Source organism: Chelmon rostratus, chromosome 18, assembly GCF_017976325.1.
Source record: "Chelmon rostratus isolate fCheRos1 chromosome 18, fCheRos1.pri, whole genome shotgun sequence".
NCBI lineage: Eukaryota > Metazoa > Chordata > Actinopteri > Chaetodontiformes > Chaetodontidae > Chelmon > Chelmon rostratus.
Genome location: NC_055675.1, coordinates 18,070,355 through 18,096,294, shown reverse-complemented (window position 1 = coordinate 18,096,294; position 25,940 = coordinate 18,070,355). Strand labels below are relative to the sequence as shown.

The 25,940-nt window shown below is 43.2% G+C and overlaps 1 protein-coding gene across 1 annotated transcript in view; it reads left to right on the top strand.

Annotated features, from left to right (window-relative positions):
- The window catches only part of sipa1l1 (signal-induced proliferation-associated 1 like 1), a 32,600-nt gene extending 7,695 nt beyond the window's left edge, over positions 1-24,905 (top strand). The window contains exons 8-22 of the mRNA XM_041958647.1: positions 5,864-6,443; positions 8,649-8,747; positions 9,131-9,306; positions 9,573-9,860; positions 10,202-10,351; positions 11,053-11,186; positions 13,472-13,569; positions 13,883-14,370; positions 15,758-15,949; positions 16,676-16,844; positions 17,430-17,664; positions 17,996-18,166; positions 18,325-18,436; positions 19,396-19,474; positions 20,985-24,905. Coding sequence (XP_041814581.1) covers positions 5,864-6,443; positions 8,649-8,747; positions 9,131-9,306; positions 9,573-9,860; positions 10,202-10,351; positions 11,053-11,186; positions 13,472-13,569; positions 13,883-14,370; positions 15,758-15,949; positions 16,676-16,844; positions 17,430-17,664; positions 17,996-18,166; positions 18,325-18,436; positions 19,396-19,474; positions 20,985-21,128 — 3,115 coding nt within the window. The 3' untranslated portion in view covers positions 21,129-24,905. The remainder of the gene's footprint in view (positions 1-5,863; positions 6,444-8,648; positions 8,748-9,130; positions 9,307-9,572; positions 9,861-10,201; positions 10,352-11,052; positions 11,187-13,471; positions 13,570-13,882; positions 14,371-15,757; positions 15,950-16,675; positions 16,845-17,429; positions 17,665-17,995; positions 18,167-18,324; positions 18,437-19,395; positions 19,475-20,984) is intronic.
- The last annotated feature ends 1,035 nt before the right edge of the window (positions 24,906-25,940 follow it).

Below are 25,940 nucleotides of genomic sequence, written 5' to 3'. Positions count from 1 at the left end.
AATGCCTTTTACTGGAACAATTACTCAGGTGAAGCTTTTGAAATCATTAAAAAGTGTAATTTAGCTGTTCATGCTGATTTTCTGATGGAAAATGAAATGAGGAAGACAAGTAGGCTGCAGATTGTGAGTTTTATGGTACTTTATTACCAGCACTGATTTAAAAAAAAAAAGAAATTACTTTATGTATTTTTGTGATACTACCTTTAAAACATCTTGTTTAGTTGTTTCTTATTTTTTAGTAGTATCCGAACACAGTTGTATATCGATGTTTTTTTTTATAAGGTATCATGTTACAGAGAAGCATGTACAGTAGATGAATTTAAATGAAGTCTGGATAGATAATTTGGACTGTTTTGCCTAAGTATGCCCGTGACGTTTCCTCATGAATCACTTTCCATCACTGCAAAAACAATACTGCTCTTATCTGTTGCCTCAAAGTGTTGTACATCTCTCATTGCCTTTGCAGTTCCATCACTCCATCATAGAGTAGGCTGTGAGTGTTGAGAGCCCTCTCTACAGCTCACGAGTTATTACCGCATTGTCAGAGATGTGCAATATGCAATCCAAAGTGCCGTCCAGAGTCATTTTTAAGACATAACGAATATTCTGCGTTCCCTCTGTTTCCTGTTCAAACCTGTTCAGCTGTGAAGGACGTTTCATTCTCTGTTTATTCTCGTCTCTGTCTTGTTATCTACTTGTCTTGTCATTCTCTGCTCTCTATGACTTTTCCTCCCTCTGCCACTAATGGCTGTTTTAATTGCTGTTTGAGCACATTGTGTGAGGTCTTAATTGTCCCCCATGGGGCTACTTCATTACTGAGCAACAACACACGCAGACGAACAAAGAGACCAGCCAAAGAGCAAATATGGAGCAAATACTCCACGCGCTTTCTGTGATTCACATACGCGAATTAGGTTTTTTGAAGTGAAAACTAATTTCACACATACTGTATAGGTGAAACATCTGGTTTCAGAAGTGAATCAGAGACACCACAGGGAATTTTGACTGTGAGTCATATATGTATTAAGTAAAGGATGCTTTGAAGCTTTGATGTGTTTACTCTCGGTTCCAGTGGATATTCACATACACACAGGGCTGGGAATATGGCACACTTCTATTTAGTAAGGCTCTGCCCTCTGAAGCAGTGGTTCCTAAACTTTTCTCGAACCATGGCTTTTTTTATGTGGTTGTGGGCTGTTGGAAGACAATATACATCTCCAAACTACAAGTGAAACCAGTGCGATGGTGGATTGTGCGCGCTTTAGGCTGTTAAGTCTTTTTCTGTGCCGTTTCACTCAGTACAATCAGGCCAGTAGTAAACACTGCTGCTGCTGCTGCTAACCACAGTGGTCAGGAGGGTCATCGACTCACAACGAGCAAGTGTTAATTTGAGTAAAAGTTTATATTAACTTAGATTAATTCATTGTTTTTTTTTTGATCTGGTTAATCCATCCATTCAGTTTCTGCCACCTGCCTGGGTCTAGTCCATGATAATTGGTTAATTGTATACAAATTGTTGTTACATGCTAAGATTTTGTTGTTGACATTGGTTTTTTGGTATTGACAGAAGGCATGAAATTACTTTTTATTTCGTATTAAGAAGGTCTTAAAAAGTGTTAAATTTGCAGAACATTACAGAACTCTGCCATGTGCTCTGACTTGCCTGTGCTTGCTTTGATTTGTGTATGTAATTGGGAGTTGCATGTGTGGAGTATTTGTACAGTAAAATGAGTTTACTATCCCAAAATTTTAAAACACAATTATTTTTTTTCCCCCAACTATTTGTAGTAGACCAGGCCGCATGTTGTTTGTTCTTCATTTACTGCTGTAATGTTGTTAGTATTAAGTATAATTGCCTGTTAATACCAGCTACTTTAAAAACCACTCTCATATGATGAAGTCTTGATGGCTGCAGTCCAAATGGTTTTCATTATGAGGGCTGGGCTGAGTGCTTGCATATACGTAGAGGAATAGGTGCCAGTGCAGTTTGTTTTTCATGTAGGTATTGCACCACAGTTATGAGAGTATTACTAGACCAGACAAACAAGCTTCACGTGGCATGAGGTAATAGTGACTGTATGTCTGAGCTGAACGTGACTGCCAATGAGCATGTTTGGTACTGTGTGAAAAATTATTCACTTCTTTACACAGTTTGATCTTCGTCTGGTTATTCGTTTTGTGTAATGGCAATTTCATGTGACATGCTGGAGGTACACATTGATCTTCTCTGTGCAGTCTTCTGTTTATTATTCACTATGATGACAGAAAAATAGAAACCACTAATATCCATAACCATCAATTTCAGGGTCTGTATGTATTAGCCTCATAAATTTCCAACACCAACTCAAATTTTCACCCAAATCCTAAATGACCATTATCTGCTGTGTTATCAGTGTTTGGAGCACATTTCATCTGCCCGAGCCACGATGCAAACCTGAGTACTGTAAATGTTTTTCTGCTTTGAGGACTAGCTGTCACAAGTAGACAAAAACATGTTATATCTACCTTCCACACACACACACACACACACACACACACACACACACACACACACACAGTACACCTCTGAGCCACCCACTCCAATAGGTATTGACATGTTCTTTTTCTTGCCTTGGCTCAGTGGGCAGCAGGTCGTGGATACTGGAAGAGCGGAGCTGCCCACACACTGGATATTTATAAGACCACAAATCACTGAAACCACAGGATTGTGCTCTTTCATTTTTCATTGGCAAACCTCCTGCCAGGCGGATCACACAGCAGTCACACAGCCCAACAATCCCCATTCCACCACATTGTCCTGTCCCTCTCTCTCTCCCGCTTCCTCATCCTCACCCTCTTTTCTCACTCGATCTTTTTTTTCTCATTCAGTATTTTTTTTTATGCTCGCTCTGTCTTGTTATCTGGCTTTCATACCTCGACCTTGCTTTCCCTCTCTCTCCATTGCTTTTCTCTGTCCTGCATGAGTCACAGGTCTTTGGTTGACTGACTCACAGGTGTTTGAGATCAGTACAAGTGCTTTTAGAGCTCCAGTGTAATGTATTGAGTGATGTTTGTAGTGATGGAGAAGAATCAGAATAAAAGGTCACATTTTATTTTAATCATTTGTTCAGCCTGCTTATAACCACTTTAGCTGCTCCTCTCTGAAATACCTGTCGTGATTAATTTGTCATCTGCAGAAAAGCAGGGGAACATTGCCTCGAGACCATGTCACTTACTTTGTGTATTGGCTGTCAGTTTAAAAATTTAGATTCTGTGTGCTAGTAACAATTGTAAAATGAATGCCCCAAGGTGAAAGCTAGCAAAAAGGACAATTCTGGGTTTTTTTTTTCGGCTTTACTGTACTTACAGTTAGCAGGGAGAGCTGGCTTAAAATGGAATTAAAGCTGATGTAGTTAAAGTGAACCTGAATGCAGCAAATATGTCTTTTCAGCACATTCACAATCATATTGCGCCCTGCTACTGCTTTCATCTGATTTTCAAATGACTCTCCTTTAAGTTCTGTTTTGGTCTCCACCAACTCTTGAGACAAAACTGCAGTATCTTTAGCTTTAACTTTGTCTGTCTGTCATTTGGTGCAGGGCAGGTAGCGGGTTTTTTGGAGCTTCTGCTAAAAATAGCTGCCTCCTTGAGCTGGAAATGATGCTGATGAGAGCAGTGAAAATGAACCAAAATAGTAAAGATGTAAGTCAGGAAGCCAAAACCTTGAGCTGAAGCATGATGTAGACTGCAAATTCCGGCAATAATCGTGGTTTCATCACTATGAGCTACTCCTTTCACATACACATAGTCCTACGACCCAATGTTATTAAAGGATATATAGAATATTGATAGTAGCCGTTTTAACTAGTGAGTTTAACATTCAAGCATTTACAGGCTCTTTTTACACTGAAGGGTACTTGCCTTTAAAACACCTGTGGCAGAGCCTTTAAATCAACCTACTCATATAACTACAAGTCAAATATATTGGGTTTTAAGGGCTCCAGCTTAGACAATAAAAAACTGTCTAAGTAAACATAAGGTATTGGTAAGGTATAGGTGTAAACATAAGGACTAAATGGTGCATCTGAAAATCCAGAATCAATTATTTGTACTCACTGCATGTCACATGTGGTGCACTTAATGCTAATCCTTTTCTTCCACTGCTTCTAATATGACTGAAAGGCGAAAGAAACCTAGCAGTCAGCAACAAACAAGCAAGGCAAAGCGTCAGAAAGTGAGCAACTTGAACTGACAGGGTGGTGCAATTTTTATACTGTTTGGATCATTCTCTGTGAAAGTAAAAATGAGGGAAATAGGGTTCAAATCGAATACATGCAAGCGGCTGAAATGAAAACGGACACAATTTCCTACCACAGCAGCTGCACGGATGTTCATGCTAGTATGTTTGTGTGACCCTCCACCTACACATATGTACACACACGCTTTCTTACCTCTGTCTTGTTGATGTGCATGGGAGTACAGTGCATATGCCATGTGGGAAAAGCAAGCAACATTTTGCCATACTACTGAGGCTATTCCCAGCATTCATTTGTCAACATTGTACTAGAATGACCCGTGTGCTCACTCTCCCAGGCAATTTCAAGCAGAATGAAATGTTTCTTCTCTTACCTCCGTCTGCCGCAAACAAGGAAAGGTGGGAAATGAGGTGTCAACAATTTGATGGTTATTATAATTGAACACCACACGTTTCCGGTGAGGACGGGGTGTCTCTGAGGTATGTTTAGCAGTACGTGGGTGACATATTGACTTTAGTTGCTTATTAGACAAATCGTTTAATTCTGGTGTCAACACGTGTGCTGATGCATGTCAGCAGGGAGGCGTGTGGGATGAGGGCTCCGACTTCCAGTGCTACTCTTGTCAGCTGGTAATTATCACCTGAGAGAGGATCTGTGATTGAGCTCATTTGGTCAAGAAGAGGTCTAGACCAGGACAGGTGATCCATGTACACATATAGTGCTTTTTTCGGTCCTGTAAAGGGCCTTTTTGGGGCACTGTTGCCTTTTTTTTTGTCAACCACTTCAGACTGAGACATTCCACAGATCAGGTTGTAAGTCTTGTTGTCTCACATAACAGAAAAAAAATTCAAGAAAGTTTGCCAGTAAGTAATCATTTCCCTGTCTTTACAGAGTCTCCCACACAGTCCTCCTTTCTCAGCCACATTTTCCTGTTCCCCTCACTCTGGCTTTTCTGGCACTTAAGGCAGGAGATTTGGAATAGCGCTTTCCCCTCATCCTCCTCCTCAACTCTCCTTCCTCTCCATGGCTTCTCAGCTGAGTTCCTGACATACCAGACAGGGCAAACAGCCTCCGATGGCCATTCCAGGGACTTAATGAAAGGAAAAGGGGGGTGAGGAGCAGGGAGGTGGAGAGCAGGGAAAACAGGGAGGTATCGGACACGTAAATGAAGCGCATGTTCCAGTCTTGGGAAAAGGCAAATACATGTAGCCTCCACACAATAGCAAATTTGTTAAAACTTACTATGAACATCATTTAGTGTGTTGAAGCAATAGAAAGTCAAGAACTGTACCCATTTTGTTCCCACACTTGGGTGAGCAAACGGCATGAGGCTTTATATCATACATAAACTCTGTTTCAGCATCTGGCAGCACTTTTAAATCGTAGTGACATAAATACTTCAAGCTTGAATGTGATGTGACATTTCTAATAGATTTACTGTGTAATAAAACACTGAATCGAAGCCACAGGATCTGTGATGTCTGAACAAAATACCCACCCTAAATTGTTGGTTTAATACAGGAACAACTGATTCATTAACCATCAGTTCATCTCTTCTCTCCTCCCATTTTTCCCCTCTTTCTCCTCTTGCCTCATTTTCTCCGCCTGGTCTGCTCCTCTCCCTGTAGTGTGGCGGTCACTCGTTCCAAAGACGTGCCCTCTTTCGGCCCCCTTATCCCAGAAGGCGTGACCTTTCCCAAGTCCTCCGTGTTCCGGGACTTCCTGCTGGCCAAGGTCATCAATGCAGAAAATGCTGCCCACAAGTCGCACAAGTTCCGCGCCATGGCCACCCGAACACGCCAGGAGTACCTGCGCGACCTGGCCGAGCGCCACACCACCAGCACACCCATCGACCCCTCGGGAAAGTTCCCTTTCATCTCACTGGCCCACAAGAAAAAGGAGAAAAGCCGGCCGTATGGAGGGGCAGAGCTGCGCAGCCTGGGGGCGGTGACCTGGCCGGTGCACGTTGAGGATCATGGGACTGGAGGGGAACTGGAGGCCCTTCTGGCCATCTCCAATGACTTCCTCATCCTGTTGGACCAGGAGGCCAAGGCCGTGGTGTTCAACTGTGCCACTAAGGACGTGATTGGCTGGACGCTGAGCAGCCCTGCTTCTTTGCGGATTTTCTACGAGCGCGGAGATAGTGTGTCTCTGAGGAGTGTCAGTAATAACACTGAGGATTTCAAGGAGGTGGTCAAACGTCTAGAGGTTAGAAGACACGCACACAATACATTACATATGCACACTTAGATAATGAAATTATAACACCTCATCTGTAATATGTTTAATATATATAAGACATTTGTGGGTCTTCCCTCCCTCTGCTTTCATAGCTGACGTCATGGCAACTACACATTCAGAATCAAATTAGGTCAGTTCGTGCCAAGTTTATTTGCCAAGAGAACTGACATGATGTAGTTCGTCAGTGTCAACAGAATGATGTTTTTGGTCGCTGTGACCAAAAGGATGGCACGACTCATGATGCAAAATTAAAGGAGACCATGTTTGGAGACGTTGAATAAGACCGAAGAATTGAAAAACATTCATTCATGTGAGCAGAAAAGTACAGAGAAGCCAAATCAATAGACTAAAATGCTGTTGTCTGCCATTAATCATTTACCTGGCCCACTCACAGTCTCTCCTCCTGTTTATTTTTTGGCTGTCAGTCTGCCAGAATGACAACACTTTTGTGTCTACATGCCAGTGCCGCTGTCTCATTACTGGTTACTCAGCTTATTGGGGGAGTTTCAGAAATACCTCTCGACAGCATACTCCTAATGGCTCATACACCTACACACATAGAGTGAAGTGGTGCTAGTTCTTCCTTAGCTGTTTCCATGGAAACTGGTTAGAAAAAAAGGTGTTTTCTTATGTAATCATCAATGCTTTAGAATGCATTCATTTCCCCAGTCTCTCCCTACCTTCAAACTGTGTGTGTCTGTGTCTGTGTGTGCGCGTGTGTGTTCGCATTTGATGTTTTTTATCATGTATTTATGTAACCTGGATTGAGTCCACCATCTTTGATTCTTTGATTTGCACACATGCATACTAACATATTTGAAAACACACACACACACACACACACACACACACTGCTATTTGGCTCAGGACTCAGAAATGTATCACTTTCATGTTGCATTTCATGCATCTGGCGTTAATCTTCAATCATTTGGACTACCTCGGTGCCAGGGAGAGGAAGGGAAGTGGCCTTGGGCCACCCGCTTTCTCTCTCTCTCTCTCTCCCTCTCCCTCTTGTTTGCTCCTTATCGTTCTTTTTTTTTCTTATACTCTCTTCCTCTCCCACACACACATTCAGAAACATCAGAGAGCATCATAACAATTCCTATCAGGTGCCAGTCTGCAGCATGATTTATTCACGCTTCCCTGCGAGTTTGACTTCGACTGAGCTTTTGCTAACGTCCTGCTCAGACGGAGAAATGCCAGGTGCCCTGAAGCTGCCAGGCACATCTCGAGAAGGAGGGAGCAAGGGATGAGTTTTGACCAACCACAATGAAAATGAGTGCGGAATGAGCTTAGTTTTACCACATCCAGCTCATCCAACTCGTCAACTCCATTGGTTGCCCCTTGCAGTTTGACAGATGATCCAAACTGTAACTCCTTAAACATTTAACTATTTTCAACTTTTCCACATCTCACCCTGTGAAAAAGAAGCACAGCAGCTTTACAGCGCTCCCCACCCTGCCTGAATGCTCAGTCGCATCCCTCCATGAAAAAACATGAAGTTCAAAAGTGCTTCTCCTAAGCGACGCATCTCTGTGTGAACACAGCCCAAAGTGTCACAGCAAGAGGCACCTGCTTTCATTTCTATCATCTGCCAAGTGCATGTGAATGCATGAGCGTGCACATCTAGTGAGAGGTGTACCACTTATGCCGGAGCACTAATTCATCTTTATTTATGGCTGTAAATCTCTTAGGGATCACTTAAGTAAAAATCTCCTCTTCAGCTTAAAAGAAGAAGCATGTGTATGTATGCTCTGAACATGTTCACACACATATGCAGAAAGACATGAAGTAAACAAAGGTTTGCACACTGTAGCAATCAATGGAATATCTAACAGTACAAACATGTGCAGACTTACACATTTGCAGTCTTTCATTACTCCATTAAGTGTCCCAATATTCTATTAAAAGTTGTTTTTTTTCAAGCAGCAACTGATTGTACGCATGAAAACATTGTTTGTCTTTTTAGCCAATTTTACGGACAGTGTGGAAGATACCTTCACCTCCATTTTTCTTTCTGTCTGTTCCTTCACCGCAACCCCTTTTCTTTTCACTTTTTTTTCCTCACCTCTTGACGTGTTTGGTTCTTTTTCATCATCCCTCCTCTGGTTTTTCCCGTCACTGCATCTTTCATCTGTACTTTGTGCATCTCTCTGCCCTCCCTATGTCCAGTTCCTGACTAAGGGCTGTGAGACATCGGAGATGACGCTTCGTCGAAATGGCCTGGGGCAGCTCGGCTTCCACGTGAACTATGAAGGCATCGTGGCTGAGGTATCTGTCTGCACATGACTCAAATATTCTTCTGAAAGTGTTCTCTAAAACAATCTAGTTCTTCGGGGTAGAACATGCGTTTAGTGAGCAGATCTGAATATGCTTTATTAGCCATAGTCATCCTGTTAATATGGTGATCTGTCCTTGAGTTTGCTTTTTCATAAGAGCTGTATTTTGTAGCTTTTAAGTGTTTACTGGTAATGAACAGAAACTGTGGAGATAATTTGTTACGCCTCTTCAGTATATCAGCATACAATTTTACAAATGTTTCATATTATAAGACAAAGGGTGGAAGAATTCTTATCCATCTTGAATATCACTGTTTGGAGAATTAACCATCTCATCGCTGAAGCTGTAATGCAATCAAATCTTGGTGCTAATAGGTGGAGCCGTATGGTTACGCCTGGCAGGCTGGGCTGCGGCAGGGAAGCCGCTTGGTAGAAATCTGCAAAGTTGCAGTTGCTACACTGACCCATGAACAGATGATTGACCTCCTGCGGACCTCAGTAACAGTGCGTGTTGTCATCATCCCTCCACATGATGACGCCACTCCACGCAGGTAGGTGGGGATGGGACTTGGTTTGTTTGATTTAAGTTTTAATGCTAATATATTAATTTTGGTATCTGCGGTGCATCAGGTCAGCCTTACTTTAAGAGACCAAATGAAATAAGGGGATTTTGAGAAATTTATAAATCCCAAATCTTATCACAGACCTTTTCAATGCCTGCCAAGACAAAAGAAAAGCTATGTGAACCCTCAACACCACAGACACACACAACAACAGCTTGCTTCTCAAACAAAATGTTCTTCGTTCCCTTCTGCAGGGGCTGCTCAGAGCTCTATCGGATGCCTGTGTCAGAATACAAGGGCAGCAGCAGCGACAGTGGCTCCTTCGAATACAAGTTCCCCTTCCGCAGCAATAACAACAAGTGGCAGAGGACGTCCAGCAGCCCTCAGCAGTCACTGACCGCCTCGCCACAGCCCCACACGCCCAACCGGGCCATCAGCCTGGGCAGCTCAGTGGGGAAGACGCTGTCAGCTGAGAGGCTGGAGAGGGGCGCAGTCATCCCCCGCAGTGTCAGCAGTGATGGCCGGCCTCTGGACACCAAGAGGTTAGAACCCCTTAGCTTCTTGGAATAGAATATTCATGTGATTTTCACCGAACACTGTTGAAGTGAAACAAAAAAATCTTTGCAAGTTCTTCAAGCTAGTGTGTCAGCACAGTACACAAAAGGAAGGTACTGGGCGTGGAGCTGATTTTAAGCACAAGCTTTTAAGCATTCATGTAATTTTCTTCATCCGTCAATGGAATTTCCTCTGAAGGAACAACCTAGAACATTTTGCTCGTGCAACGCTTTGCCTTGTTTATTTCATCTTCCTTTAGTTCCTCCATTTCCACGCGCCCGTAAATTCTTACAGTTCCTGTGTGTATATGCGTTTGTTCGTATACCAGGATGTCTCCGGGCAGTGAGAGCTATAGCCTGGCCTCCTCCCTGGCGCTGGGTCGTTCCCCCCACAATCGCAGCTCTCCCAGCAACCTGTCCTGTTCCAGTGACGCCTCCGGAAGCTCCGCTCACTGGAGACAGAAGTCCATGCCTGAGCAGTAAGGAAGAGGGGGGAGAGGGATTGTGTTTGGCTGTGACTGTGTTTGTTTCAGAGTATTTGTTAATCCAAATTATGATCATATCAGATAAGTATATAAGAAGCAACAATACCCAAAAAAGGCTTTTTGCTGGCCTTAGGCTCTTTCTTTTGTTATTTCATTAATGATAGGAACATCAATTGTTAATTGTCTTTTAACTGTTTACCACCATGATTGCGTGGTCATGAGCTGATGGTACAGATTCTCAGTTTTCATCTTTAGAAAGCACCTAAAAATGATAACACCTGGGGAGACTCTTGGAGCCTTTATTTTATATTTAGGAAGCAGATTTAATCATTTCAACTTGGCTAAAGTTAATTCATCAAATTCTTTTTTAATTTTATTCTAATATAGAAAGAATTGGCTTGAGATTAGATTCATTTGACAGTTGTAACAGTGCATGACGTTAGTGTAGGAGAGTGAGGTGATAGCATTTGAATGTCTTTGTGTGTGATAATGCTCCTGACAGAACGTCTTTTTTTTTTTTACTTCCACCCACTACAGCCTGTGAGAAAATGTATTGTGATTCGTACTCCGTCATTCCGTCAAATTCTAGCTCTGCATTTTTAATAAGTGGAAACAAAACACATTTAGCTGATTAACAGACGCGGAATAAAAAAATCAAAGTGTTGTGATTTTGTGCTTGTGCGCTCATTCACCAGGTTTGTAGGCAACCGCCACTCTCCTATGTCTGCGGAGAGACGAGAGGTGGTCGGAGAGGGTGGGTCCAGTGGAAAGTCCACTCCCAACTGGTCGAGAATGGAGGAAGGCGGAGGAGCTGAACGAGGGTCCACAGGTGAGAAGTAAAGGAGTTCATGCAGTAAATTTAGTTAGAGAGGAATGTATTTTCTGTGTGTGCTTATACGGGAGGCATGTGAAGGCATTTGACTCTTGAATAGCCTGGGTGGGAGGGACAGCACAGGAAATAATTCATCCATATTTATCCACATTGCTCCAGTAAATCTGTGTCTGTATATGTGTGTGTGTGTGGGGGGGGGGTGTTTGTGTGCGCCTCCTCATCTGCTCGTGACAGTTTTTTGGAGCTGCTCCTTCCAGAGCTGAGATACCAACTCTGACAGCATCCGCGCTGCCTTTAAACAGCACTCCTCTCCCTTGCTTTTTTCCCCCTTCCCCTTCCCCTCCCCTTCCTCCTCCTCTTCCTCCACCTCTTCTGTAGGCTGTGAATTATATTGCCTCCACAGAGAACGTCTTAATGTCTCTGCAAACAGACCAAAAAAGGTGGCAAGATAATGACACAAACAGAAAAGGGAAAGAGATAGTTGTTGAATGGTCGAAGTGAGATCAAACAGTCATCTCAGTTAAATTATGTGGCTTTTTCTCTGTCACTCTATTCTATAAGGTTTAATAAATGAGAAAGGGAAGAAATTCCTTTCTTTCCTGTCAACACAGTTGGCCAAGCTTCTCTTTGTGTGCCTTTCCCTCCCTCCCTCCCTCCCTCCCTGCAGTCAGTTCCTCATTCTCCACGGCCGCTCATGTTTGCCTCTCATTCATCTTTTTAATCTCTCGTACATTGGCTTTCTTTTAATTACGAGTATTCTTCCATGCACTGCTCTTTGGGAGTTTTCCCCTTGTTTACCAGCTCGGCCTCTGAAAGCCACAAAGACTACATGCTCCTCCACCGCTCCTCTGATTCCCAGCAGGATGTTGCTTTGGTTGATTCTTGACCAGCCTACTTTCGGCCATGTCCTCAACCTGTTCCTGAATGCCACAATCACAGAGAAAGGCCCTAGTCTGTCATTTTGTGGTTGTTTATAGCACTTATGTCTTTATTGGTCAGGGTGGAACAATGTAGGCTGGGCCAGCTGGGTTTGTGTTAGCCAAGTGTCCAGCCCTTCACAGGCTACATTGCTGTCTCTGTGGTTTCGGATTCTGTCCTTTCCTCTTCCTCCCATTTCTACCCCCTTGACCCGCTAGTCTTCAGCAATGATGATGTGGCCGTGCTGTGTCCAGAAATAACACGAGTCATTCAGAGGGCAGGATACTCACTTTTGCTCTGTCTTTTTGTCTCTCAATTCCAGTCACACAGAAATGGGACCTTACCTTAGCCCTTAATGTAGCCTATATAGAGTTTTCATTTGAGTAATTATTGCATCAAGTTTTCCTCTTTCGTCTACCATATCACACTGCAACTGCTCCATTTTCTTTTGATATCCTGTGGAGTAGTTCATTCATTAGGTGGTCAGATGCAGAAAATTGCAGAAAAAGTATTTGTAATGACTTTCCCTCCAATACACAGTGACCTTTAACTTCCTTATCAGAGTTTTTTTATAAGCTCAATAAAGGCTTAAGGAATGCAAACATCATCTCAAGCTGCTGGGATGTCATGCTGTTGGTTAACTAGACATCTGGTTGACCAATCACACCTGTAACAACTGTGTAGAAATAAAGCAATATATCACGTGCACAAACATGGAGGCACGTATACTGCTTATACATGCACAGGCAATCAAACAAGCAGGCTTGCACATGCAACCATCTCTAATTAGTGCAGAGAGCCCTATGGGCTGCTAAGCAGAGCAAACTATGCAGAGTAATGAATATTCTAAGTGAGATATGGAGGAGTTCACTACAGTACTAGATTCAACCCAGCAGATGTTATGATACCTCCCTTAGCTCTCCCTCTCATGGTGCTGTGGTCATTAACTGCCTACTCTGTATGTCTTGTTGCATAACATCTAGACAATTACACAACAGTCCCATTTATACCCCGAGTTTTGCTTCAGGACACATACACACTTTCCCTCACGCGGCACAGCTTGCCCTGAACAAACAAGGCCAGCAGGGACCGTCTGGGGACAGATTTCCATTTGATGTGTGCTGCTTTTGATGACAAGTGATCTGCGTTTCCGTTCACGGACGCGGCAGAGGCAAATTGAAAACAATGCCAGCGCTATGGGCCTCCTGGAAGCATGAGTGCTGTAGTAGCAAAATGCACATAAGTGAGCAGAGAGGAGAACAACTTCTCTGTTGAATCATCAGCACATCATTTGTTTGTGCTGCGGGGTCTGTGTGTGTGTTTGTTACCAACGCCAGCTGTGTTTATTGGTCTGTTTCTTGCAGATGCCCCGGTCTCCAAGTCCGGTCAAGGCTACTCTGGAGCTCCCCGCATCCAGAGGCAGGAGCAGGTCATCCATCTCTCTCCAAAGAAGGGCAGCCAGGTTGGGCTTTACACCAGTTTTACACTTACACCATAAGAACTCTGTCCGTACAGTTTAAATGCTCTAAAACCCCTCTTCTTCTAAATTCTTATGAACAGATAATGTGTTTGTTTTGTATTAAGGATTCTGGTCCTCTGTTAGCATATGTTAAGTTAATTCTGTTAGCATGGTTAATAATACTGTAGTCTGATGTTTTAATGCTTTAATTATATGGTGGTCACCAATTTGCTTAAAAACTGATGTTTTACGAACATGGAAACCTCCCTCATCTGTCATTTCCCCTTGCTCTTCAACTTCCTGTTTGTTCTGGCAGTCGGACGGGCCTTACTCTGGACACTCCAGCAGTAACACTCTATCCAGCACAGCTTCCAGCGGGGGCCACAGCGACAGCGATAAATGGTACGAAATGGGAGCGGGTGGAGGCTCCAGCGGTGACCAGGGTGACACTGAGCCCAACGGCCTGGGGGGAGGAGGGTACCTCCAGGGTGCGTCGGCCGACAGCGGCATCGACACCAGCTCTTATGGAGCCCCTCACCACAACCACCCCCACTCCCATCATGGCAGCACCACCTCCCTGCTGGCTCCCAGCGGAGGCAGAGAGAGCAGGGAGCGGTCAGTGTCTCCGTGGCACAGCCCCACCGAGGGAGGCCGCAGGATGCTGGAGAGGTCGCCTGCTGCCGCCGAGTCCCCGGGCCCTCCAGGAGAAAGGAGTCTGGAAGGGACAGGCCGGACCCCACCCACTCATCTCCTCGTTAGAGACAGCAGCACCTACAGTCTGAGTGAGGCTGGATCACACTCGAGGTCTGTCTGTGTTGTTTGTTACAGTACACAACCTTATATTCCAAGGGAGTGGTTACAAACCTGCGAGGTGAGAGGTGGACCTTGATAAATTTGAGTTGTGATATGATTAACAAGTCACAATTATTAATTATTAATAATTATTACAGAACATAAGCGACCTGTACTGAGTTAGGTATTACTTGGCTAGTCAGGGTCACGAGTTGGACTGCAACTAAGTCTTTACATTATTAATTAATCTGACGATTGTTTTCACCGTTAATCAGAACCAGCAAATTTTTGACATTTTTGCTCAATAAATTTAACAATTGGTTGATTATCTAAATAGTTTGTTGGGTTGATTAAATGACTAATCTTTGCAGCTCGAGCTACAAGCCAGCAGAGTTGAGAACCAGTGCTTTGTATGCATCCTGTAGATGGAAAACACAATCAGTGCACTTCTTTAAATAAATACTTACTGTCTCTCACCTTGATAGGACCAGCAGTGTAGTAGTAGCCACACTAAAATATGCTGAAAAACATCGTAAAACCAAACAGGGAGATACAGCACAGAACGACAGTGAACGATGCAGAAATCTAGCTTATCTAAATAAAAGTTGCATCCACCAGCTTGAACTAATTTCAGTTTTACTTTCAAATTTGACCTCTTCCACTTTGTCATGCGTCATCGCAGTATTTGCCTGACCTGTGCGGCGTGTTTCCACCTCTCATCACTCAAGCCAATATTTCTTCGCCCTAGAAGAACACACACTAGACCACCTCCCTCTCAATAAGTCTTTCCAGGAAACCAAGCGCGGGAGTAATTTTAACTCCCTCTTATCTTTCCACATTAGGCCTCAGGAAATGTAGAACACGTGTCCAACTTTTCACAGCCGAACTGGTGTCTGGAGCCCAATGTCTCGCTCTTCCTGTTTGAGCGAGTCTTAATTCACCCGTTCGGATAGAGTTAGAGTTCATGACCTGGGTATCATCTGTCCAGCGTTTCGGCTGCATTGTGACATAGGGGAAAGAAGTGGGGGGGCTCTGAAATGAGTTGTGCTAAGGTTGGCTTGACTACAGGTGATACTTTGCTTAATATTTTCCTTCTATAACTCAATAATGTATATCCTCCCCTTGAAAATTCCTAGATGATTAGAATGTTACACTATTAATTAATTACTTATTTATGCTTGACCCAGTACAAAAATTGATTTCTTAACTTTGGATTCTCGTCTCTAAGCAATATAGAAATCCAGGTAATACATAAAAAATCCTGTCATTGCCTTAAAATGGTTTTCAAAACCAGGATTATGATGCAACTTGTATTTATCTAACATCAGTCTCTAAGCTTTTGTTATTTGTGGTGCGTTGCCAGGATACGTAACCCCTCTGATTCCCCTCCCTCATTCAGTGCCAGGCACTCAGGCCACAGCTCCCCAAGAGAGGAGTCCTCCTCTTCAGCCACCTCCCCTTCCTCCCAGTCCTCTGCGTCTCCGGGGCCCAAGAGCTTCTACCCCCGCCAGGGAGCTCAGTCCAAGTACCTGATTGGCTGGAGGAAGCCCGGTTCCACCATCAATTCTGTCGACTTCGGTGACACACGCAAGTAAGAATAGGGGGGAGACTTTTGGAAACAGTAAAATGGGTCTTTAATAGTAATTTCCAGTCCAGTGGATTTAAGCTTCATACATTTACACATCCTTTAAGATGTATTGTATTAATGGTGCAAGTGGAGTTTAGGTGGCCCTTAAAAACTCCTGGTATGTGTGTTTCTGTAACAGTTTCCATACAGTACATAAGAAGATTACGTAAGAAGTGAATATCTAGTCTTTTATCACTGCTTTGTTCAGTGACAACTGAATTGGGGACATACTGGGATGAGTTCGGCTTCTGTAAACCTACCAGTCCCCGCAGGGAGTGGACAAATGAACACAAGGACTTGTACAATATAATCCAGTTTATTCACAATCACAAAAGCACTCACTGAGTACAACCTTTTGTGAAGCTCATAGTCTTGCATTCATGTGGAGACTGTGTCAGAGGTGTTGATGGAGCCTTTTAGACCCCAGTGTTATATCAGAATGAATCCCCGTGTAGAACATTACTAGCTTTACAATCACCTGTGTACTTTCCTATTTATGTCTTTTTGTAGTAATAATATGCACACTACTTGATTACCCCCTTGTGGTTGGAGAGGATATTACACTAAATGCTTAATAGTGATGCAGTAACTTAATGCAATTCGACATTGCTGTAGCTGAATGACCACATATCTTTATCATTTATCTCATGACTGTGGTTGCTTAATCTGTGTTTGTGTGTGTGTGTTCAGGAAATCTCCAGGAGAGGGTGGAGTGGAGGTTGTTCCGACCCCAGCAGCCAGGCCCTCTCTTCGAGATATGCACTCGCCCCAGCCTCATGCCAAATCTACCATGGAGGAAGATGTGAAGAGACACAGTGTCCCGGACAGCCCTCCAGCACCACGCAGACATAAGGAAAAGGTACGTCTGCAGGCGAGTTTGTCAGTCTTGTTACAGGAACAACCTGTTCGAACCACGATTCCAAAAATCACTGGGACGCTGTGTAAAACAGTTTGTTTGCACATGATTGCATTCTGTTTTTTTTTTTTTTTTTTTTTACTTAGACACATTAACTGAACAAATCCCAAAACGATTAAACTGCTGCTAGAGCGGTGTCTACAGCTTTTATATTTTACTGAATCTTTCTAGTGAGTAAAGCTGACTAACTAACAGCAGATTGTGTAAAACTTATCACCATTTAAATATGTCTAGACATTGCCTGGTTGGACAAGGCTAAATCAAATCATTATAATACTGCTACGTTTGTATCTATTTTACATCGAATTGAACTTTGTGTTATTAATGTAAATTGTTTTAGCAAATATCAAAGTGAAAATAAATGACAACATCTGTGTATAACTGATGTCTCAAAAATCTGCTAAATGGTAATAAATGTTTATAAATGTCCTGATGTAGCCTGGAAGCATGGGAGCTCATAATGCATGGGTTCAGATCCTGTGATTTGGTAATATTTCCTCGTCACTTCCGCCCATAACTCCTCTGCAGCACGGCCAGAAATCGCCACCAGGTCAGCCACCCAGCAACCGTCGCTCCCTCCATCGCACCCTGTCAGATGAGAGTATCTATCGCGGCCAGCGCCTTCCTTCCCTGAGCGACGCAGTGGCTGATCCGGCACTCGGCGCCGATGTTCTCTTCAGCTGCTCTACCCTCCCACGCTCCCCCACCACCCGTGGTGTTCCCCTGCGACGGCCCTCCTATAAGCTGGGAGTCAAACTCCACGGTAAGAAGGAGGAGGAGGGGTGCAGGTATCTTGCCTATAGATGTATTTATAACTGCTGGACGTCATTCACATTTTTAGCTGGTTGTAAAAGTCAGTATTTGGTAGCCATAGTTCCTTCCATGGAGTGAAATCAGTGCCGCACAAAGTTTATACATCCACACTAAGTCATGTGGTTTGTTTCTGAGGTTGATCTGAGGGTATGTGACACATCTGATTTGGCTCAAGTTCCAGATGTGTATCTGCTGCCCCCTTTTGATTGAAAATACATAATGGTTAAAGAAACGGTTAATTTTACATCCAGTTCTTCCCACAACTTAATTTCTGTTCGCAGGTGACCTTTCAGCATCTGACACATCACTGGTGGATTTGGTGGAGCGTCATCGTGGACCCCTCCCTCAGGAGCTGATGCCCCTCCCGTCTTCAGACAGGGACAGCCCCCTCGAGTGGACACACCTGGTGGACGTGGCCAACACCTTTGAGAGCGAAAGAAACACACACTACGGTAGTACTAACAAGTGCTTTCCATTTATGTTGTTTATCTTCACCTTTGACCTTAAGAAATTCTGTTTGTTATGACCCTGAAAAAAAGTAAAGGTAATATGACATTGTGTCAATCTTGTGGAGCTTTTTGTGTAACATTTGTACTCTCTCTCCTTGCAGTCCAGAGAAGTTATGTGTTTGGAGATTCAAACCACAGAAGCAGCGGTGCCTCCAGTCCCCAGCAGCCCCACATCGAGCTGCAGCCGGCTCCACTGTCACGGCCCTCATCTAGGTAACACCGCACTCATACGCACTCATTCACTTCCATTCATTCGACACCCTGTTAATACCTGAAAGGAAATGTGATTACAGGGGTAGTAATGATATAGCCAGAACCAGCTCACACACAAGAAATATGCTGGAAACACAAGTGGCCTCAGGACTGCAGCTTGTTTACTTGGCAGCCAAGTAACACAGAGTAAATGTGAGACTGTTGCTTTACTGTGTGAGGGAAAATAAATAGTTCACCACCTCATCTGTAAAGCTAATCGTAGTTGACTACTGCTAAAAGAATTCAAGGAGTTGACTTGTTGTGTAACTGCTGTTTGGCTCAGTGTGTTTTTGTGTTTTTATTATATATATTCATGTCCTTTGGGGTCATATTAGATTCGATAAGATTCCAACCGTGTTGTCATTGCACACATTAAGTGCCGGAATGCAGTCCAGAATCTAAAGAGAAAGTACAAAGAGTGGCAAGTAGATGGATAATCTAACACATTGGCTAATGATGATTGAGCCTCAGGGGGCGACTGCCAATGTTTCAGGGCTTCCAGTGTTGCCAGTGGATATCTGGATAACTGATGTCCACGCCAAGACCGCCTCTTCTGTGCAGAGGACATTTCAGCTAATCTCTGTGAACAGATATCTGCATACGACTGCAGATGAATAAAAAAAGCTGATTAGAAAGTCTAAAAGAGTTTGCCTCTTTTGCACACGGGCTGTTTAGGACTGTTTACCTGCATACAACCAAAGCCCACTCAAGCGTGATTGGTCAATACTACTCGGACTACAAATGGAAACCAGAAAACTTTTTCGATACCAAAATCTTGTCACATGACAGATATGTTCAAGATGAACAGAAAATAATAGACAGGTCCAGTGAATGAATGTAGAAAATTATCATCTGTCTCCACTCTGTTACTGAGTGTATTAACATCTATTAATGGTGTGTTTTTCACTGTATGTCCACAGTGAGGGTCACATAGGACTGGAGAGAAAGGTGACTAAGCTGGAGGCCATGGTGAAGATGCTCCAGGAGGACCTGAAGAAGGTGGGAGAGAAAATACAATATATGCACATATACATGCACACAGCACATACACTGTATGATGCACCAGTTCCAGTTGATTTTTGTGGTTTACAAACTCTCCTCTGTGTTGTGCTAAGAGATAACTTTCTAGTTCCCCGTCTTTATTCAAGTACCAGCATGAAAAATGAAGGGGGCTGGTTAATTTGCATACAGTGGAGCAGGGAGCAGATGAAAATAAATATTTTGCCTTCAGAAAGTACACAGTCAGCAGTGGATGTGCCGCCGCTGTTGTTTCGGTTCCACTCCGCTGCTCATCGCTGTTCACTGCTGACTCAGGTTTCACTGCAGTCACTCAAACTATTATTTTTAACTTCACGTCACCTTTAAGTTTTTTTATTAGAATCATCCGACTCGTCCGCTCACACACTCTTTTCCAGTCTACATGTGAGTGTGTTCTCAGGCAAAAGGCTTAAAAACAACTTTCAGTGATGCGTTTCTTGATTTAGATGCATGTCTTGATCCAAGCTAACAAACAATTGTTTGCCAGCACATTTATGCCACAAATATCATATTCACCTAGTCCTAAAAACCTCCATTATACTCATATATGTTTGAAAGACAAATGACTGACTGTGAGGAAGGTCAGAAACGATGTTTAGCTAGCTACTGATTTTGGGTTGGTACTACCCTGCCCAAAACACCCCTCCCACCATCACACCACCAGCTCCAGCCTCTACTGTTGATCCCAGATGCACCGATCCATATTTACACCAAATTCTACTTATAAAATCAGCATCAGGGAACTTTTTAATTAATCGTTTTTTTTTTTTTGGTAATCGTGTGCAGAAAGTCCGTCACCTCGTTCTCAGCTGACAGAACATGAAGCTTAAAGGTCCTCGGCTGCTGTAGCCTTCTGTTCCTTTTAAAGGTTTTAGGTATTTTGAGCTGCTAGTTTGCAGACCTCATGGCCCACCTGTTAACGACTCTGACCTTTTAACGGTAAAGCATTTTCACCCACAAAGTGTCTGCAGTCTGGTCGTGATTTAATTCTCACACAGTTCTTAGTAAATCCTGTGAAATACTGCTAAGCTGTCTGCATTTTAAAGTAGCAGTGGATCAGTTTGAATCCAGGAAGACTAAAATGCTTCACTCTCACCTCTTCAACCAGCCTCAAGCCAGTCGCAGCTGATTGACAGCACAAAGCAAAACTCTCCACAGTCTCAGTATTTTCTTTAACTGGCCAGATATTTATGTTTGTGCACCCAGCTAGCGCTTTTGGCAGATTCAAAATGTCAACTGCTAAAATCTACCCACAATGCCCTTCAGCTCTGTCGACTTGTGACTCACTGTCTGCAGGCCTGAGATGTTTATGTAAACACCAAGCCGACAGAGAGTTGATTATATTTATACAGAGTTTATCTTTAGGGATTTTGTGCTTTATCTACATTATCCTTACAAGACATTCACTCCATTTTTTTTCTCCAACTGCTAAAAAACTGGCAACTTAATGTATTTGTTTTACCGTTCTCAGGAGCGTGAAGAGAAGGTGAGACTTCAGGCTCAGATCAAGAGGCTCTGGGAGGACAACCAGAGGCTGCAGGAGGAGTCCCAGACCTCCGCCGCCAAGCTCAAGAAGTTCACCGAGTGGGTCTTCAACACCATCGACATGAACTGACCCCGACCTGCACATTTCAAGTCGCACCCGCACGTACACAAACGCATACATCAGCACACACAGTCTGGACGGGGAGGAAGAGGGGGGAGCGACACTGACGAGACAAGACTGACAAGACATGTTGGACTCGGTTAACCTGGTGCCGAACCCTCCGACCATCTTCCATTGGCTTCAAACATCTGCGGGTAACATTGTCGACCGGTCTCCACAGACCCCCTGCGCAACTTCTCAGGATGAGACTCGAGAAAATTGGGTGTTGTTTATTAGATTGTGAAGGACAGACCTCTACTCTCCAACGGGGCCGTGAGAGCGTTGCCGAATTGATCTTTCTCTCATCTTGCTGTGCCAAAATCTCTTTCACAAAATTGCCAAGAGGAAGCCGTTTTCCTCCCTCCTCTTTCACAAGAAACCAGTTTTGCCTCCTCCTGATGTGAACCTAAAGAATCAGCCCCCTGCCGTACTTTCTCAGTGGATGTGTTTCTCTTTTTAGGCGCAAGCTACAGTAGATATCAGCCCTTTTATGTTTCCTTTTTGTTCCTTCTTTCAATTCCGTTTTTACAAATGTTGCCCAGCTTCTCTGAAAGGGTGACTTGAGTCTTTTGTGCCAAATCAAACGCCGCCACAGCAGAGGGTAGCAGACAGTCTGTGTGACTTAATGGAAGAAGTCTCTGAAACGCCACGTAAAGTCAGACAGGTACGCCAACAGCCAGCCCACAAACGCGGAGTGAATCTGAAGACAACACCGGACACAGGAGGGGGTTTTCATTTCCCTCACATGTAAATGGAGAGTAAAGATAGTCAGTGTTTCCTCTCCTCAAAGCTTCTGGCCACTGAAGGACGAGCCGCCGACATGGAGGCCGGTCAGTCCGCCTCTGAACAGGAAGGAAAGCTGGATTTGTACAGTGTAATTTTTTTCTTCTCCTCCGTCTCACTTAATTATGGATTACAGCATCCTGTCTGTCACTACAGCACAAACCAACACCTGATAGAGGAGTATATTTATAAGCCATCGGCAAGTGGTGCCATATAACGTGACTGATATCCAGAGTGCTTTGGTCCATCCCAATTGTATGTGTCGTAAAAGCAATAGGAAGAAGTCAGGACTCCTGTCTCTCTCAAGAAGGGACAGTTTTAGCTCTGGGAAGACGTTTGATGTGGGAAAAAGTTGTTTTAAAGGTTACACTTAGAAGACACCAGTCTCTGCTGCACAAGAGCCTCCATCCGCTTCCATTAAAGCCGTGAACACCGTGCTCTGGGAAACAGGAAAGAGAGGACTCCACTCGCCATCCCACTGTCTGGAATACAGAGAGCCAGCTGATAATAAAAGAGACAGTGTCGGGAGAGAAAAGTTTTTTTTCCCAGGTTAATTTATTTCCTTGTATTATAATTCCAATAAATAAGTTGTTCTATTCGTAAAGTACAACTGACATCAGTGTTTAGTTCCTCAAGAAAAGGTCACTAGCTATATTATTTAAATGGCTTTCTTTCTTAATTCTGGCTACAGCCTGACTATATGCTTTTTATTCTGTATTATGTTGTATTTTGTGGTGCCCAAGCCTGCTGTCGTGTTGCTTACAGTGCCCTCTAGTGATGACCAGTGGAAATGTCATGATTATTAAATGTGCTGCCAGTCACTCTGTATTTTTCCAGCGCCTCTTCAGCAATCAGTCAGACATCGACCGGGAGGCCACACAAACACAGGACAGGAAGGAAAATCAGAAGCCAGCTTTGAGAGACAATCAAAGGTTGTTTTTCAATAAAGGGAGCAGACCTTAGGTGTACTTGTATGTATGTGGGTGTGTGTGTTGAATTTGAACACCTATAGTTTTCCTCAGGTTCAGTATTTGTTGAGAGGATCTTTTGAGACAGCAGTTCAACAGAAATAACTCATGTTGTTCGATGAAAATGGTCACGATAAGAGGGAGCTACAGTACCTTCTGTACCAGTGGCAGTGCGTGTTGTCATTGTGTGAATGTACATCAGTCTATCCAGCCGTGCCTACACTCACTTATTTTGGTCATTTACTCCCAGACAGAGCAGGGACGTGCCTTTGAAACAGCACCTGGGGAACAGATGAAAGGGAAAGGCTCTTCTTCTTCATCCCGAAAAATAAAACACACCTGGTAACGAACACACACACACTCACCTTACACACTTATGAGTTTTACCCGGCTTCACGCTCACAGGTGTGGAGTCTGCCTCATAAATGTCTGTGCAGGGAATCTGCTGCGAGGCCTCGGCCTTTCTCTTGTCCTCATGAATATTTTTACTGAACACGATCGGGCTGGCCTGCCTCCACACACAGGAGCCAGAGTGTGTATGGAAATGTGTCGGTGTGTGTGCCTTTTGCATTCAGTTCCATGCAGTGTATCTTTCAGAGCAGCTGGCCCCTGTAATAGGAGCGCATTGGAAGAAAAATGTCCCCAAATCACAAAGCTAATTACAACGCAAGCAGGAGCCACTGAGCTGTTTCCTCAGCCGCGTGTCTGACACGACAACAAGAGCGTAGAGGTTATTTCAGGTCGCTGACTTTAGCGTGCACATAGAAACTGTGGCTCACAAACATGGTGGAAGCCTTAATTCTTTGTCCCTTGCTCTCAAAGCCCTTTTGATGAGAAAACACTCCCAGTTTTTCAGTCACTAAAGTAAATTTATATCTTAAAATGGTGCAATTAAAACCCTGCAGGATCTAGCACAGAAAGGCACCTGGTCTGAATGTAAAGAGAATATAAACAAGCCTAAATAAATGTGATGTTTACTCTAAGTGACATTCAGCTCTGCAGTTTTGCATAGAGATGAGTGGACTCTTAACAAAACGATGTACAAGCCTCGGTTCTGTTTTAAGAATCTCTTGTCAGTCAGCATGGACGGTAACAACAACAGTCATAATTTGGATATTTTAACACTTTAACAAGTTAGCCCGTTGTGAGAAGCAGTCTAGTCATCCACTAATGTGAAACCCTGAAAAAAACAAGCAAAATCTGAGTCATGTAGGCAGAAATGTTCCCGATCCAGGAAGTTTTGACTGTAACTTGTATGTCGATGCTTAAATGATGACTAATAGGTGATGTTTTACTGTACATGGAAAGTGCTCTAGTTTTTTGTATTTCAAATGAAGTATGGCCAAATGACAAACTGTGCAGTGCAGATGTTTTGCTCGCATCTTTAAAAGTGTGCATCGAGTTGGATGTTAGATACAGTTTTCAACCTTCTACAAAGACATGAACACACACCGGTCCCCGTTGCTTCAGTGTGAATGTTGAGTTATTTTACCGTGCATACACTTCCTTCCTTTCCTCCGCTTTGTTTTTGGTGCTTTTCAGAAGGATGTGGGGAATGTGAATGTTCAGATGTTCCATTTTGTAATATCTTTTTATTTTTAAGAACCTTTGCACAATGTTTTATAAAAAGTTCCAGACAAACGGGGGAAGGTGCTCGACTTTATTCACTTCGGAAAATTCGAACCCTTCCTTTCCTTAAGCGTCGCTGATGGCGGGATGTTGTTTGTACCGCGGGGTTGCCGGTTTTCAAACAGCTTGCGAGGGTAGTGATTGCAGCAGGGGAGGAAGGTTTCACAGCAGCTGTGCTGAAAGAACAAACCTATATACAGTGAAGTGATCAGCTGACTGCAGATGAAGCACACAGTTTCAAGAGGACCATCAGTTTTACAGAATATACTGTTTACATCCCGGATCCATTGTCTTTGTAAAATGTAAAGGTATGAAAAAGACATTTGCAGTGATCACAGTATTAAAGTTTCTGAAATAAATAAATGCCGTATCGATTTGTGGAGCTGTTGTTTGTGTTTCTGCACTGCTTTTGCCTTTTAGCTGTGTTGATCCTCTTGCTTTATCATATTAGATTCGCTAGTTTCTGAGATCTCTACATCATCAACAAGATCAGCAACATGCTAACTTGCCCTTAGGTTGATCATCAGCACAGCAAATTCCTGAATAAAGAGGCACAGTGACAAATATACTAGCATAATACAATGTGGAGTAATATGCAGGAGGGAAATACTCTACAATAAAATAATACATTAATTAATTGATGAATGGATGGAATGGATCAATATTTATGATAATGCATGTTTGTATTACTCTATATGTGTGAAATATAAATATTTTTAATGTATATTTGAAAATGATAAATAATGATAAATAACTAAATGCATGCAATTAAACCAGTTGAGATAAATAAGTAAAGCCCAATGTATGAAATATGCAAACGAAAAATCCAACTCCTTTTTTTTTTTTTTTTCCAATTTGGTCATAAGGTTCATTTAACACCTAATTTTTAAAAAATGTGGAGAATAACTTCACGTGTGAGGCCTCGCCAACGTAATTAATCGTGATGTTTTCCTCTGTACTCTGATCACAACTTCCTCTCTAACTGTCACCCAGAGTGAAAGTGGATTTTCCTTCTCCTGCAGAGCTTCTCTCTGATTGTATCTCACAGTGAGTGTGGAGAGCGAGCAGAGGGTCGAGGTCTGGGATTTGGACCGTGTCTGCCTCAGGCTCCGATTGTTCCCCTATCGCTCTGATTCACCTGATTGCAGCCACAGCCAGAAACTGCCTGTTTTCTTCCGCACTCATAACGCAGCAGCTGGTCACCACCGCTCAAAGAGATGATTCGAAATGATAGTTAGACAATTCATCTTTTTTCTCTAGATAACACAAAATATAGATCTTTCTACCTAGAAACTTTGTTAAAGAAGAAGTACGGCTACATTATACTGGAGCGTGGTTAAAAAATGAAAAGCTCGGCCTAAATTACTGCCACGCAGCACTCCACCTCTGTTTTACTAAACAT